This window comes from Zingiber officinale, chromosome 7B (assembly GCF_018446385.1).
Source record: "Zingiber officinale cultivar Zhangliang chromosome 7B, Zo_v1.1, whole genome shotgun sequence".
Taxonomy (NCBI): Eukaryota; Viridiplantae; Streptophyta; class Magnoliopsida; order Zingiberales; family Zingiberaceae; genus Zingiber; species Zingiber officinale.
In genome coordinates this window covers 465039-482385 of record NC_055999.1, presented here as the reverse complement: position 1 = coordinate 482385, position 17347 = coordinate 465039, and the positions used below count along the sequence as shown (strand labels likewise).

The 17347-nt window shown below is 36.9% G+C and overlaps 1 protein-coding gene across 7 annotated transcripts; it reads right to left on the bottom strand.

Moving 5' to 3' along the window:
• Positions 1-735: 735 nt before the first annotated feature.
• LOC122004871 lies at positions 736-14594 on the bottom strand. Of its 7 annotated transcripts, none has more exons than XM_042559699.1 (6): positions 14389-14594; positions 14094-14182; positions 13923-14000; positions 12018-12112; positions 1615-1697; positions 736-1475 (listed from the first exon to the last, which is right to left on the bottom strand). In XM_042559699.1, the coding sequence occupies exons 5-6, from the start codon at positions 1673-1675 to the stop codon at positions 940-942; spliced, it is 597 nt and encodes a 198-aa protein (XP_042415633.1). In that variant the 5' UTR covers positions 1676-1697; positions 12018-12112; positions 13923-14000; positions 14094-14182; positions 14389-14594; the 3' UTR covers positions 736-939. The 7 variants fall into 7 exon arrangements, with proteins under 7 accessions (XP_042415633.1, XP_042415636.1, XP_042415634.1 ...); XM_042559702.1 differs by having other exon boundaries at positions 12052-12112; XM_042559700.1 differs by lacking the exon at positions 14094-14182.
• Between the last annotated feature and the right edge of the window lie 2753 nt (positions 14595-17347).

The window sequence follows — 17347 nt, the reverse complement described above, 5'->3', positions numbered from 1 at the left end:
TCCTACCACTCCTCGACACGACGACTTCTGATCCATGTGTGCGGAGGTGCCTCAATCCACTTGAGACGCCTCCAACGCCGATTGCACGAAGCCTCATCCTCCCTGCCTGAGGCGCCTCCATCCACTTGAAGTGTCTCCAATCATTTGAGACACCTTGAATACTATTCATTCAACTTCAGTTTTTGCTTTAAGCTCCTACAATATAGATTAGTCCAACCTGCACAGTTACAATACTAAGTTAGCATAAAAGTGCATGAACACATAATATTTATGACTTAAATCCAGTCAAATCTTATCCAAGATCTAATCTTGATTTCACCTTGTCTTCTTAACGTGATTTCTTGACCATTAAGACTTCCAGCCATATGCCTCATCTGAATTTCAACGAGCGATTTAATCCTACTAATCTAACTGGGCTTCCTACTAGTTGTCTAATCCTCTTTGATCCAACTGGATTTCCTGCTAGCCATATAGTCAACCCTAACCCAATTGGATTTCAACCTAGTATCCTATACCCATCTGGTCCTCCATTACCCAATTGGATTCATACCCGTCAAGTCCTCTCTGACCCAATTGGATTTCTACCTAACGTCTTATTCTCTGAATTTATCTAATCTATCATCTTGCACACTTAGTTCAAGAGATTAAATAACATTGAATGTAATTTTAACCTTTGATATACAATAAAATCTATATTTAATTATTAGTATAAAATTTTCAAAGAGAAAAATAATCTAAGGAAAATGAAAACAGACAAATCAATTGAAGTAACAAGATATCCTCAATTGTCTCTTTAACAAAACAAAGATATATCTAATGCCTCTAACAAAACAAGCATAGTTTCAAGCATAGTAAGCTCTCTACAGTAGACAAAATAAATTCGTGTTTTAATTAACCTAAACAATCCATCACACCTAGTATAGAAAAACAGAAAGTCATTCAGTTATTTTTCTTCCTCTTACTTCTTCTTGGACCAACTTCATCACCTCCTTCAAAAACATTAGCCTCAAGTTGCTCTTCATCAGGTTGCTCTTCAATAGCTTCAGGTTGCACTTCTTTTACAGTTTCATGTTGCTCTTCAGTAGCTTCAAGTTGCACTACATTTGCTACTTCAGGTTGCTGTTCATTAGCTTGAGGTTGAACTTCATTAGCTGCTTTAAGTTCCTCTTCATTAATTTGCTCTCCATTATAATAACCACTTTCTGGAATATCTTTATACTTGTTCTCCAATAATGCCATTGTCTTCGACATTAAGTGCACCGTCTCATTCGTTTCCACCCAGAACAACATCTGATTTTTCTCAAGCTCCTCCAATTTTATTTTATAATCTTCTTTTAAACTTTCATATTTCTGCAATTTTTCTACTTCAGAAATGCAGTGCAAATACTTCTTTTTCTGATCCATATATTGCATACATTTAACATCTTCTCTTTCTACCCAGATTCTAGCCATCTCACACAGACGTGACTTGAAATCTGCAATCACAATTTAAAATAACATGTCAATACCAATTAGATAAGTTAAACCAAAATGCAAATATACACATACACATGAATTCAAAGTGCCATGATTCATATTTGCAAAAGAAAAAAATAAAATAAATTTCATACTAACCCAATGCGGGGGGAACGTCAGGGGATACGTGCTCACCAAGCCTCAATCTTTCACGCTTCATCGTCGTTTGCAATTTAATTCACCTAAACAATAAACATGAAAGATTAATCCAATTCAAATTCTCTTAAATTCTGAAATTAATTATTATTTCTAATATTTATTGATTTTTTCCCGCATTTATTATCAATAAATTACAAATAATGCAAATTATTTATTTCAATATGTTGAAACCAAATTTCTATTTGATTTTTACCATTTAATTAGATGTTCAGTATAAAAGAGACAATGCAATATATTATAACACTTAATATTAGTTTATCTGTTTAATTCTATTGTGAGTATTTTTTTATTAATTTAAAATAATTGGATAAGTCAAATTTATTTAAATCTTAATTTATTTAATGATATTAATTATGAATTAGAATCAAACGGTAAAATACGAATGTGGCTTTTTGCTATTTAATTATTTTTTTGTTATGCCCTCCACTGAGTATATACGCTCCTTGTATGTCAAATAAACTTCTTTTGCAAGAGAATTTTATCTTTTCATAACATTTTTTTAATATTATTGATTAATAAGAATATTCTATTATGTAATTAATAAGAATATTCTAGGAGTCATGTGAGGTGCATCTTTGATGTTATGAATCACTTTAATCCATCCACATTTTGATAAAACTACTGCTTGTTTTCATCACTTTGAAGCACACTTGCAATCAACCTCTTTTATTTAGTATTTATAAGATGATAGGATTTGATTAGCTTTCTATTGTTTTTACCTCATCTATCTCTATTTCAACTAAAGTTTGAATGAAATGCTAAGCCGTGCTCAAGGCTTGCCCTCTAACTAAAAACAACACAACTTCGGTACTATGTCAAGTTTTGATTGGTGTTAGCAGTGAATTTAAGGTGGAAGGAGGAAAGAGATGAAAAAGGAAAAAGGAAAAAAAAATTCTTATAATTTATCATAATGATATAATTTTGCCATGTTGCTTAATTTGAGATTTCAAACCATGCTCCCAATATAATCACATAGACAAAAGCAGGGAAGAAGGAAAAAAGTAAGCCTTATTCTCAGTTCACTGGTTGGAGATTTACACAAGCATAGAGGCTCTTTTTCTTTAACAAAGAATAACTGAAAAGTTTAATAATGTAAACAACAACCTTCATTTTGTTATTGTTAGTGATCGTCATAGTTTTTATAACCTGAAAGCAGCGGGCTCCTTTCATGGCTGGAAGGCTTCCAATAAATAGACATGGTGTTTTTTAAAGAGGCCCTTCCCTATCTCTTATAATGTCTTTCTCTCTTGCATCCAACTATCATTTTTATATTTATCTTCTTTTTTTTTATCTCACCCTTATTGACTCCCCTACATTATCTTATTTTATTGTTTTTTTTTTTGCTTAGCAGTTGCCAAAGATATTGTCACATTGTCATTGTTAGAACCATGCCATACCAAGGGCAGGAAGGAGAATATTTAGGATAGTAGTATTACTATAAAATTTTATTTAGAGTAAAATATAATTATTCACAAAAGAATCCAAGAGACTCCTTTCGATTTACTTACACGGTGCAAGGAAAAAATATTTGTTGTTTTGGCTGTAGCACAATTTTGATAAATACTAATGGTTTGTGATGCTTTAATATGACAGAGCATCAGATTGTTGTTATTTTCATTCTTTAGGTATTATTTATACATTCTAGGCACATAGAGCTTAATGGAAGCATACAAATTATGTAATCAATCCTGAATAGCTGGGACACATACAGCTTGCAGAAGATGATCATAAACCTGTGCAATCTAGGATTTTCCATTTCCGAGCGTATTAAAATTTTTTAAATATCATGAGTTGTTTAGGATATAGATGATATCTATTCTTTGATAGGTTGTCGGAAATTTAACAAATGTTGGGGGTATGTTTATGAAAATCATGATATTTGGTTCATTGTAAGCATTATGATTGCTTGATAATAATTTATCGGTACAGTTTAGTGTGACTAACAACATCATATTAGGGACCAATTTTAAAACTCAATCGCTAATAATATAATAAATAATTAAAATTAAAACAAAATTCCCATGTTTGATTGTTATCTAATAACTTCCCATCATTATCTATTAACTTCGTTCAATTGTTAATTAAAAATTGATTCGGTCATTAATTAAATTACAAATTCCCATGTTCCTGGGAGAGTTAATACTATTTGATACCCAACCCCTTAAACTTTGTCATCAAAACTTTGAGCCAAAGTAAATTCATAGAGAATTTTCACAAAACAATTTAAGATCTTTATATGAACATTTTCTTTTTCATATATCCAATTACTTTCTTAATCCATTGTCTCCATTCACTTTCTAAATTCCCTCTCAATTTTTTTCCAACTGCCCCATATATATAGACTTAATCCTTTGAGGCTTACAATATGTTGTAATTAACAGTCCGATAAATTAATTAATCTAGCCAACCAAACACATCCTAATTAAATCAGTCTTTTACTTTAATTTGTTAAAGAGTTGACAAAATTCTTAAATTTAGCAAATAACCCGTGACAAAAGGCCTCTATACTCAATAGAAAATGACCATCCATGGAAACACAGAAAACACACATTCATAAGTTTTTCTGTTCTTCCTATTAGACAATCTTTTTGCATCATTTTCCCCCTTAATTGCTCTTCTAATTCGATAGCTCTCGAGCATCAAGATGGATCCTGAAATGGGACATATTTTACTCATTTTATTTGGAATAATAGGTAATTAATTAAATGTCAATCATTCACTCAATCTTGATTTATCGTTGTATCCTGGGAAATTAACGACTCACGACAACCTCTAAGCACAGACGGAGATGAGACGAATATGTTTTAAGGACACAGGAGCACTAATCTTCCCATCGGGAGTCGACACTCGACACTCGGCACTCGGGAGTCGACACTCGGATTCGACACTCATATAGTCGAACTTGATAGTAAGGAGTCAGCACTCGGAGTCGACACTTGAACTCAACACTCTAACTCGACAGTCGACGACTTGGGAGTCGGACATCCAAGGCAACCCAATTTTTCAAGTCAACTCGATTATCCCAAATAGCTCTTCCTACCCTACTTGACACCTCATCTCAACAGATAAGTTGAAATTGATTTTATGTAATTTCAATTTAGCTAAAATTCTCCAATATCTACGACAAATTGTCCAACAATTAAATCCCATGTTACCAAAGCATATGCCAATTTTGAGTGTGATCGAGAAGATAATTATTGCATTTGTTTATACTCTTTTAATTTTGTTTCTTTTTCTTTTTCAAGAAACACTTTAGTGCATGCGAAGAACCGCAAGGTTAGGGGATTTTTATCATTTGATCCAGAGATTGATAGAACATTTAATAAGATTAAGAAAACAAGTAAAATAGATCTTAATCAAAATCAGAATCTCCCCATGATGAACAATAATAGGCCACTTGATAATTATGCATCGCCAAGTGTAAAAGGATTCAGATCTATCATTGCCCAACCTACAATTAAAGCAAACAATTTTGAATTCAAGCCAACCCTAATTCGTATGTTTCAACAAAGTCAATTCAGCGGGACACCAATGGAAGACCCAAATCTACACTTAGAAAATTTTCTAGAAATTTATAATACTTTAAAGCAAAATGAGGCTCCTACGGATGTTATCCAGCTTATGCTGTTTCCATTCTCATTGCGGATCAAAGTCGAGTTGTGGCTATCATCACTTCCCCATAAGTACATAGCAACATGGGATCAATGTGAACCAAGATACCTCAACAAATATTACCGACCAAGAAAGATGGCTTGCATAAGACACATTATGAATTTCATGCAAAAGGATGAAGAATCATTATTTGAGTCTTGGAACATATACAAAAGCTTAGTGCAACAGTGCCTTAAAATCATGGGCTTGAGAGATGACTATTTATTCATACATTCTATAATGAAATTTCATACACTGCTAAAGTATACATGGACTCAATTGTTGGAGGAGCCATAATGAACAAAATACTTAAAGAAGCTGAGGAGATTATTGAGAGCATTACATTTAACCATCATCCGTGGGCAAATGAGAGGAGTACCCTTTGGGAATTTTAGAGGATGTGTGTGTGCAAATTGGTGATATCGTCGTGCCAACTGATTGTGATATTAAAAATGGAAGAGGAATCTCGCATACCCATTATTCTTAGAAGGTCATTCTTAGCCACTGCCGGGGTAATTATAGACATGAAAAATCATAAGCCATTATTTGTGGTGGAGAGCAACAAGTTGGAATTTGATCTCTCCAAATTGTCAAATGATTTCTATGAAGGAAGATTAGGGGAGAAGTAATTCTGAATATTCAGAGGTTCATTATGAAAGACTCCTGAACACACTGAACATAAAGCCTTTGAAACAAAACAAATAAACTGGCCCAACAAAAGCCCCATCAGGATAAGAGATTTTTCAATTTGGATTAGTTGGGGAAGGGGAGAGGAACCCCTTCAAAATGAAGAGGTCATGCTAAAGACTTTAAACAAGCGCTTCTTGAGAGGCAACCCAAATCTTCTGTTTCTTAAATTTTTGTCGGTTTTATTCGCAGATCTTTACTTTTGGAGTATTTTAATCAAGTCGTTTTGTTTTGCAAGTCATCAAAAAAACATCGAAGTGAAACCAGTAGGAGGCTGCCATGAGGGCTCGTGCTTACCAGCACGGTCCGTGTCCGATTCTGTTGAAGTAACACAAGTACCCGTTCTCTAACAAGGTTGTGTAGGCAAAATCTTATTTGGCCGCCGGTTCTATTAAAGCAACACAGGTACCCATATTCTCCATCACGGATCGTGGTGGGCAAAATTTGATTTAGCCAAACGTGACACGGGCACCCGTGCTCACTGGCACGACCTACGTCGCACAAACCCTATTTAAACACCATCCATGCCCTAGCCCACCACTGCCCGTGCTAGCCCAAGAATCTCTCTTTATTATTCATCTGCTTCCTCTAGGCCTCATTCTTAAGCCCCTCCCTTGCCTTAAAATCTCATCTCCACTCTCCTCTCACAAGATCACAACTTCCTTTCCCCTAAGTCCCTACTTCCTTTTGAGATTCTTGAAGAGAAGATGAAACGATCAAGGCAAGGAGAGGCTTCTACTTCCAAAGCAAAAAAGGAAAGGAGAAGATAAAGGAAAAAGCGCAGGACGAGGATAGCGATCCTTACGGTATTGTTTTCATGAAGTTCAAAAAATACGTTTTAATATTCTTGTTAAACGTAGGATTACACCCAATAGGTACATAGATGAGCAAGCTATAGATGTTCTAGGGATTAAGGATAACATATCGTGATTGATCAATAAAGTAGGTTGGGACGAGTTGATGAGCATTCGTTACCCCACATACACTAGGACTACCCTTGAGATTTTGAGTTCATTAGACGCTGAAATCCTAACCGGGAAGAATTGTGACGCAGGGAGGATCATGTTCAGATTGTTTAATTGTTTACTGATGATTATAGATGGGCGTTGAAACAATTTAGTTACCATTTCAGATTTCCAAATGGAGGGGAGAGGAGCACGTAAGAATTTTTGTGCCATGATCTTTTGGGAGGAATTGCCAGGGAAGTTTGAATATGACCCTCAAAAGCTAAAGCGACTCATCTTCAAAATCCTATCCTCAGGTACATTCATAGAGTGATGGCCAATAACATATTTAAAAAGGGTAGTTAGACTTAACGAACTATTGTGCCTATGGTGTATGATACATGGAGGGAATATTAATTATTAGGCACTTGGTCAAAGTTAGGAAAGCCCCTTTGAGGAAAATAATAATTGATGGGTATATTACTCATATAGCTAATAACCTTGAATATGACTTGGATGGTTTGAAAATGGTAAAGGGTCATTCAAGTCTTGGCATTGGGGCGAGTCTAGCTGCTAGGATGCTTGTCAATGATGGGAATTCATTTGGTTTTGTGCTTAAAGATCGAGCACCCCTTAGGTCTACCCAATATTGAATGCACTATCATAACCAACCCTGATAATTGGACGTCGAAATGAATCCCACCAACCCTGATAAATCGAAACATAAAGGGTCATTCAAAATGAAGTATAATATGCATGAAATTGTCCTTTAAAGCATGATTTACATGTTTGATGATGCCATTGGTGATTCATATCTTCCTATTTTATAATAAAATTTTACAATAGCGTTGTTGAGTTAATTTGGTTTCACCATAAGCCTACTTGATAATTTGACCATTACACTTCACTTAAGGTTTATCTCCGAAATGTAGATTTAGTACAATAGTCATCATCATAGATGACCATTTTCTCAGCATTTTAGTTACTCGGTCAGATTGTGTTAGCCCACTTGAAAAAATCAAAATCACATGTGAAAAGAAAGAGAAAAGAAAATAGAAGAAAATTTGAGAAGCAACAAATATTTAAGTAAAAGAAAAAGAAAAGAGTGCAATAACAGGATAGAAAAACAGTTGTCATGGGTGGCAAGGATAAAATGCCCCTTTGATACTGAGTTATGTTATTCGGAAACATTTATCAATTTCTCTCAATACTGAGCATGTCTTAGAATTTGTGTTGGGAAGAGGAAATGAACCTCTCATAAGGCAAGCAAGTGCCTAACGTTGGAAACCATGAGGACGCAATTGAATGACGGCTTGACTAAGATGGAATTTGAAACCTTAAGAACAAACCATGAACTGTGCACGTAACTAGCTTGTAGGCTTGGCGAAACTGATTGAGAGTCTTCACTTGACACTATTTGATAGGATTAGATGAATTCATTGAAGTTTAGGAAGAGTTATTCACATGTATTTTAGATATTGATGTTTGCTTGAGGCCAAGTAAAGGATCAGTCTGGGAGATTTTGATATATGTATTTTATTTACATAGGTTTTTGATACATTTTGACGGATCTTTTAACCTACATTGCATGCATATATTTTGCGATATTATATCTATATGCTTCGCTGTAATACATTTCTATCTTGGAAAAATGCTCGTGTGCTTTCCTTTGTTATGATGCAAAATGGCACGAAGACAGTGCTTGAAGATTAAGTTTGGAAGCCCCTACCCTTGCCGCGGATGCCTGTGGCATCTGGCATAGGTAGTGCCCCATTTAGTGACCTCAACCGAATGGCCCGTGCCAGCCAGCACAGCCATGTTTCATTCGGTTGGCATGTTCCACTCGACCGAACCAGCCATAGGCACCTGTGTCCGCCGGCACAATTCGTGGCTAGAGACCCTAGCAGTCGCCGAACATGACACGAGCACCCGTGCCCGCCGGATCTATCGAGTAAACACGATCTTGATGCAAAAAGCACGAGATTCATATCCCATGAGAATTAGGGGATGAACTGAAAAGAGAACTCAATCCTCCAACCCTTAGAGACCCGAGACGTGAAAAATTAGTTACGAAAGGAAATCAGTATGCAACGAGGAGTAATAGCTATCATAGATCTTAATAAATCAACTTCAATTCATCACCACGTAGTACGAAAGGGTTATTAGGGAATTGTGGGATTTCGTGATGGGACCTCCTTTGAAATGCAATTCTCAAGCTTAGTCGCTCTAAAAGTAGACAGTGAATTGGAATTGCTACACCAATGTAGTTTTAAAAGTCCACATCGAGTGCAATAAGGTAATCTACCTATATGAACCACCATTAAGGATAGGTCATCCAAAAATAAATCAATCATTTGCTAACTAAAACAAAAAGAATTGTCTTCACCGACTGAACTTTCTTATTGTGATCTGTCTATCTATTTAATCAAATCTCTTCTCTCGCTCCTTTCTTCACCTTTCCATTGAATTTTCTAGTTCTTAACACCCAAAACTATGATTAGTATAGACAATTAAATCTGCTTAGCAAGCTAATATTCAACTACCAGTCCTTGTGGCTGGATATCTTTTTATTACTTGACGACACTTCCGTGGACTTACGGATTTGCACACATCACCGGAAGATCCAACGGTCTGGCCTTCGCAGCTTGATCCGGCCAAGCAGATCTAGTAGCCCAACTGCTGAATGTTTGGCCTGTGCAACCCTATAGGGCTATGCAGATCTAGCGGGATGCCGAATCTGCCGTTCGCAGCCTAATCAAGCCGGGGAGATTTGGCACTTCAGTCTGGCGGCTGAGCCAGCCACCGGATCTGTACAGCCCTATCGGGCGGAGCCCCTACACGTTCCAATGCGCATTCCAACTCTGCACTTGTGCGGCCGGGCTGCGCGATGGGCCGCTGCCCTTGTGCGACCGAGCCGCAGGGTGGGCTGCTGCCCTAGCACGACCGGGCCGCGTTCTCAAATAGTTAAAGATTACCACTTTGATGAAACTTCATGTCTGCCCTTAAGTGAAAGGATAACAGAGCAATGACAATTTTCTATCGATTATTTCACAAATATCTACGAAACTTCATCCCTACCCTTAAGTGAAAGGATAAGAGCAGTGGCAGATTTTTTTTATTAACTATATCTCAAACATATAGAGACCAATCTAAAACTCAATTTAAAGTTGTGTTTAGAATGAATAATATATATTTTTGCCTTCAGTGAGTTGAATTATTTTTCTTTTTTTTTTTTGTTATTCATAAGAATCATTTACGCTTGTTTTTAATGAGTTGATTCTTTGTCTCTTTTGTTTTTTACTCACATAAGCTACTATTACAGGAGTGTCTTGGTTTCCCTAACACTGCTAGCTTTTTCTCTGAACTGAGGAAACTTAGTTTTTAAAGGGATTTTATTGACTTGAACAAAGTTAAATTTTTTAGCATAATCATCAGAATTTAATTTAATCTCTTCACTTAGACTTTGTCTCCGAACCTAGTTTCTTAACCAAGTTCTTAGACTGAGTTCAAAAACTAAGTTATATATTCTACATTTAGAATTTAGAGATTTAACCTCCCAAACAATCATGAGATGCTAAGTTCAGAAATTAGAACCTTCGTGTCCTTAAGTTGATTAAGTACAAAATTAAAATATTAAGTACTTAGTTTACAAATTAACTTTTATGCATAATGTTCAGAGTTGGAAGTCTATAGATTATATCATAAAAGTTAATCCACACTAAAATCAATATTTTATGTTCAAAATTCCAAGTTTAATTCCTAAATCTTAAAATTAAGCTGAGCTTAGCATTGGAGTTTAAGCTGTTGATTTAAACGTCCAGTCAAGTTAATTCACACAATAAAAAAACTTCACAGATTTCAAGTTTTATGTTCAGAGTTGTAGGTCCAGAGATTATGTTATAAATACTACACAAAATTTAAGTTCGGAAATTAGGTTCTAAGTTTGCCCCTGAAACCCCAAATCTCTGAATTATAATCATAATGAGACTGAATTATGTGTTCTAGATTCAGATCCTTTAACCAAATTCAATTCCAGAACATATGTTCCAAGTTCATAGAACAAGCTCTAAGTTAAGAAAGTAAGACTCCTAAACTAAGTTGAGACACTAAGTTCAAATACTGAGTCATTTGTTTTAAGACTCTGTTCGGAAATTATGTTATTTGTTCTACATTATAACCAAGTTCAGAGTTCCATTCAACGTTCCAAGTTCACGTAACCATGAAATTAAACCTCCTGAAGAGATTTCAGAAGCTACGTCAAGCATTTAAGACCATAAATCAATTAATTCAACAGACTGAGATTTAGTTCAATTAAGAGACCAAGACATGAATAAATTGAGAGAATATGTTAAGAATGAAACTAAGTACAATTTAACTCTAAAACCAGTTCAAAATTATGTTCAGTTTGCAGATATATCAAGTTCATATGTAGATCAGATTCAGATATTGAATACAACAGACACTAAGATCAATTTATATAGCAAGAGCTGTTCAGACCCAATGTAATGTTTACATACTAAATCTACAGAGTTCCAAAATATTATTGAGTTTAGAGACTAACTCGAGAGACTGAAGTCACTTCAAAAGAGAAAATACATTAAATTCAGAGTATAAATTCAACTGGCTTCAGAGATTAAGATCAATGTATTAAGATCAGTTCAGAGTATAGATTGACAGATTAAATTAAATGGAGAAACTAAATCCATTTCAAAAATATGTACAATTCAAACCTATGTTCCGTTGTTTAAAAGCAAATCTAGTTCATAATTAAGTACACTTCAAAAATAAGTCCAGCTCACAGTGAGACTGAACCCTCATACTAAAGGTTGAAATCAAAAGTTCAGGTTCTAAGTCACAGTTAAGTATAACAATCAAAATCTAAATTTGTAAGGCTAAACTGTGCAATAAGTTCACGACACGAATAATATTCATTTAAAGGACTTAAATAGGAAATTTGAAAACACAAACATAACAAGGAGTACATTTATAGACAATCTTAAATGCATACCATTCTAGAATTTCAGTAATTAAATAACTTTAATTAACAAAAACTAATCTTACACAAAATACAGTCAAGACAGAGAGGAGTAGGAACCGTAAAAGAGAACAAGAGGGGGTGTCAGTGTTGAATGGCTTCAGTTGTATGCACCGCACCCCTGCAAATCGCCAGTCAATAGGTACAAAGTTCAGTTAGAACAGGATCAGAGACTAAGTTTAAGTTCAAAAATCCTGATTCAAAGTAAATAGTAAGGAAAAATGTTTACAAATTGGCCAATTATGTTAACCTAGAATATTTTGTTCAGTTAAGATCCATGTAAAAAATCAACTAAAGTAAAGGCTACATTTAAATAGCAAAGCTAAATATTTAATGGTTAGTAACAATGTTCAAAGTACAAAAACACTAATAGCAAATCTAAAATTATACAAAAAAAAAAAAAGACTAATAGCAAAAGTTTATGAGAATAGATCTCGTTGAAGTCACTAAGTTAGTTTAACATCGGATATGTGAAAAAAATCAATGAAGTCATAAAATGAAAATAAAACAAATAAACAAAAACCTGGAGGGCAAGAAATATGCGTAGCACAGGAAGATATTTAAATACATTGTGTTCAAAATCAAATAATATAGATATTAATTATTCGAAAGAATTAGTAAGGAATGAATAAAACCTTCGTTAACGAAAAGAAAAATGCAACGCCGCTGCTGGTCAAGAGAGGTATCAGACAAGACAGAATGCAAAGATGCCAAGAAGCTCAATTTGAAACACAATGGTCGTTCGTCGGTATTTATAAAGAAAAATTGACGAATTACCATTAAATCGTGCTCCGTTGATTTGTTGGTGTGACTATTTAATGTATAGATCAAATGATAAGAGAATCCTCTACCTATAAAAAACCTCCCATACCTATGTAATATATACAATCAAATTTAAAACATCATGATCCCTTGAATACTTTACATAACTAATCTTAAATTCTTCAATCTTAAACAAGAAAAACATGTTCTTAATTAGAACATCTAAAAATATAAAAGGATAAATGAATTCATTTTTTTGAAAAACCTAATCATAAAGAACAGCTAAGAGCCATGGTGATGGCAAATAAACAAATGGTTTTTTTTTATGAAATATTGGCAGGACAAAAGGTGGTTAGATAAAATGAAAAAAAATAATAAGTATACCAAATTTTCTTGGCACCTAATTTTATTATAAAATTAACAAAATTATGAGAGGATTATTTTCCACTTGAAGCCCTAGGTAATCTCCTTACGCATATCTACAAGTGAGCAAAATTAGGACTTGGCCTCTAATTGATTTGAATATACTATAAAAACTCTAAGTCCACTTAACAATTTTGGCAGCAAATGTTATGACTAACTGTTAGAACTAACAAAAGTGACATGGTCTCATTATATTACACTTCTCTCTGATAAAATGAAAATCAAATTTTAACCTATTAAGCACTTTTAATTTATGGAGGATGTAAAGATTTTCTAAAATTCTAGTGATATATATAACCTTGTGTAAAGTGTTGAATTGTTAGGTAAACACGGTTTGATAACTTTTCAAAATCATCTAAATGAATATAATAACCAGTAGAGGAAGCAACACCAAGAAATCTAACATTACTGTGCAAGTTGGTAATAGATTACGACACACAAAAATATCATAATTTGAAAGACATAACGATAAGAACCAAAGACAAACTAACAGCTCATGTGTCTATGCACCGACACTAACCAATTAAGTTTGACAGATGTAGAGCCACAGGCAACCAAACACTCATATCAAATATAGAATCTCAGCAATTATAATATTTATTGACTCGAAACACCGGTTATAAAAACCAAGGATGAAACACAACCAAATTTCAGCCCGAGTAAAAATGTATGGGCATATAATACCACGATTTATAGAAACAAGTGGATAAAAGCCTTCCTCAAAAACAAATCTAAGCCAAAATTACCGCAAATTCTTGGTCTTCAAGCCTACAAATCAGATCTAGACTAGTATATGTCAAACAATCCCTGCACAACTTCCAAACCTAAATCAGGTAATACCACACATCAAACACTACCAAAAATATAAATAAAAAGAAAGTATAATTAATTCATATCAGATCTGATCTCGGACAAACATCTCCTTCGACACGTCACTTCCCTCAACACACAACATTGCAACAACGAAGAGATTGAGACAAGGTCCCCTGCTCCAAATAATTTGAAGCTACAGAAAAGGAAGAAGAGTTAGAGACAAGATGTTGACCGTCGTTTCAACAAATTGACGCGACAAGGTCCCCTGCTCCAAACCCTAGGCCTGCTTCGATGGACAAACGGCAGGGAAGGAAGAAGATGGACGAACTCTCGAGAGATTGAGGAATCCAAATAATTTGAAGCTACAGAAAAGAGGAGAGTTAGAGACAAGATGTTGACCGTCGTTTCAATGAGTTGGCGCGGCAAGGTCCCCTGCTCCAAACCCTAGGTCTGCTGCGATAGACAGACGGCAGGGAAGGAAGAAGATGGACGAACTCGCGAGAGGCGACCACTGCTGTGGATTACTCCAAATCAGAAGAGGAGGAAGAAGGCTTTTGGATCAGTGGAATGAGGAGCGGCGGCGGAGGAAGGAGAGCTTGTCCGTTAAATTGTAATATTGCAGAAGTGGATCTTGCCCGTTAAATTTTAAAGGAACGGAGAAGATTAAGTACCATGCCACAGGATCGATCACGAGGGTGGAATGGTAATTGTGACATACGGAAACCCTAAGGGTGCGTTTGGTTCGGGGTTATTCTTGATAATCTTTGTTATCCATCCAAGGTTATCAACAAAAACCTTGTTTGGTTTAGGTATTCGATGATTCCCGAGTAATGTTCCATGTCCGACACGTCAGCAAAAGGATCATCCAACCCGGAATCGGAAAACTTTAGAAAACTAAGGTTTTTCTTGATTCCGGGGTTAACAGTTTTTACCAAAAATACCCTTCGATAAGAAAAAACATGAAAAAAAAAAGGAAAAAATGTAAAAAAAATATTAAAAAATGTTAAAAAAATTAAAAAATGTTTAAAAAATTTAAAATTTAAATTTTTTTAAAAATAAATAATTTTTTAAAAATAAAAAAATTAATAAAAATAGCAAGAAAGGCGAGCGTCCGGCAGCTCCAAATCCACGCCGTTGGCTGCAGCAGAGAGCGGGCGAGTGGACCCGAAATCAGTTTCAGGCCCGGGGACTTGGAAGGAGTTGAAGTACCCCATGACGATGCTCTGCTCATCAAAGCGGTAATAGTCAATTACACTATTCACCGCGTATTTGTTGACACAGGGAGCTCAGTCAACATCATATTTAAGAAGGCGTTCGATCAGCTGCAAATTGATCGAGCCGAGCTGTTGCCCATGACAACTACGCTCTACGGGTTTACGGGTAACGAAGTTCAGCCGGTCGGACAAATCCGACTCGCTACCTCTCTGGGAGAAGAGCCGCGCCGGAGGATAAGGACGACAAACTTTGTGGTGGTCGACTCTCCCTCGTCCTACAACGTTATTTTGGGACGACCGGCTCTCAACGAATTCTGAGCGGTCGTCTCAACCTTCCATCAGAAGATCAAGTTCCCCGTGGAGGACCAAGTGGGAGAAATACGGGGAGATCAGCTAGCAGCTCGGCGATGCTACATCGAGATGGTCCGAGCAGAAGCCAATTCCACTCGGAATGCGCCCCGGATCGAGGTAAACGCGGTCACTGAAAAGCCATCCTCTTTAATTTATGAAGAAAAAGATGAAGTGCAAATTCACCCAACCCGACCGGAAGCCACAACCTTTGTTGCGTCCGATCTGGAGGAGAAACAGAAAGAAGAGCTGATCCAATGCCTCCAAAGAAACCATAATGTCTTCGTCTGGTCGACACATGAGCTGCCCGGAATTTCACCAAGTATAGCGCAGCATGAGCTACATGTCCGACCGGACGCTCGGCCGGTGAAGCAAAGAAAAAGAGACTTCAGTGCCGAGCAGAACGTCATCATCCGGGCGGAAGTGGAGAAGCTTCTGGAAGCCGGCCATATACGCGAGGTGCAGTTCCCGAGCTGGCTGGCGAATGTGGTGTTGGTCTCCAAGCCGGGCAACAAGTGGAGAGTATGCATAGATTTTCGGGATCTCAACAAAGCTTGCCCGAAAGACTTTTATCCTCTACCATGGATAGATCAGCTGGTGGACTCTACGGCCGGCTGTGAATTAATATGCATGCTCGACGCTTACCAAGGCTATCATCAAGTGCCGCTCGCCCGCGAAGACCAAGAGAAAGTCAGCTTTGTGACGATCGATGGCACATATTGTTATAATGTGATGTCGTTCGGATTGAAGAATGCGGGAGCCACATATCAGCGTTTGATGAATAAGGTATTCAAAGAGCAGATCGGGCGAAATCTGGAAGTGTATGTGGACGACATTCTCATCAAGTCCGTCCGAGCAGCCGATCTCCTCAACGACATGGAAGAAACCTTCCAAACGCTGCACAAATATGGAGTCAAGTTAAACCCCCAGAAGTTCCTGTTCGGAGCAAAAGGAGGGCGTTTTCTGGGGTACATAGTGACCGAGCGGGGAATCGAAGCAAATCTCAGCAAGGTGAAGGCACTACAAGATATGCCGCCTCCTAGAAATACAAGGGAAGTGCAGCGTTTAACCGGACGGATAGTCGCTCTATCTAGATTCATCTCCAAAACCGCTGACCGGAGCCTTCCTTTTTTCAAGATCTTACACAAGGCTACAAAATTTTACTGGGACGAAGAATGCGACCGGGCGTTTGAAGATTTGAAGGCATATCTGAACTCTCTCCCGGTATTAGCCAAGCCGACTGCGGGTGAGCCACTTCATATGTACTTGTCTTCAACCGAGCATGCAATCGGCTCAGCTTTAGTGAGGTCGAGCGGAGAATAACCTGTGTATTTCCTTAGTCACATTTTAAAGGATGCTGAATCTCGCTACACTGGGCTCGAGAAGCTAGCTTTTGCTCTGGTACTCGCCGCTCGGCGACTTCGCCCATATTTTCTGGCGCATATCATTATTGTCAAGACCAATAGCCCGCTCGGCCGTGTCCTACTGAATCCAGAGGCATCCGGACGGCTCATCAAATGGACGACGGAGTTAAGTGAATTTGATATTTAATACCAACCCCGCTCGGCAATCAAAGCGCAGTCCTTGGCGGATTTCGTGACTGAAGTTCAGAATTCAGAGCCGGAAGTTATGTGGAGAATATTTGTGGACGGATCATCCACTCGGCTCGGGAGCGGGATTGGAATATTGTTACTCTCCCCTCAAGAAGAGAAGATGCACCTATCCGTCCGGCTGGATTATAAGGCTACCAACAATGAGGCGGAGTATGAGGCCCTCATTGCCGGCTTGCAGGCCGC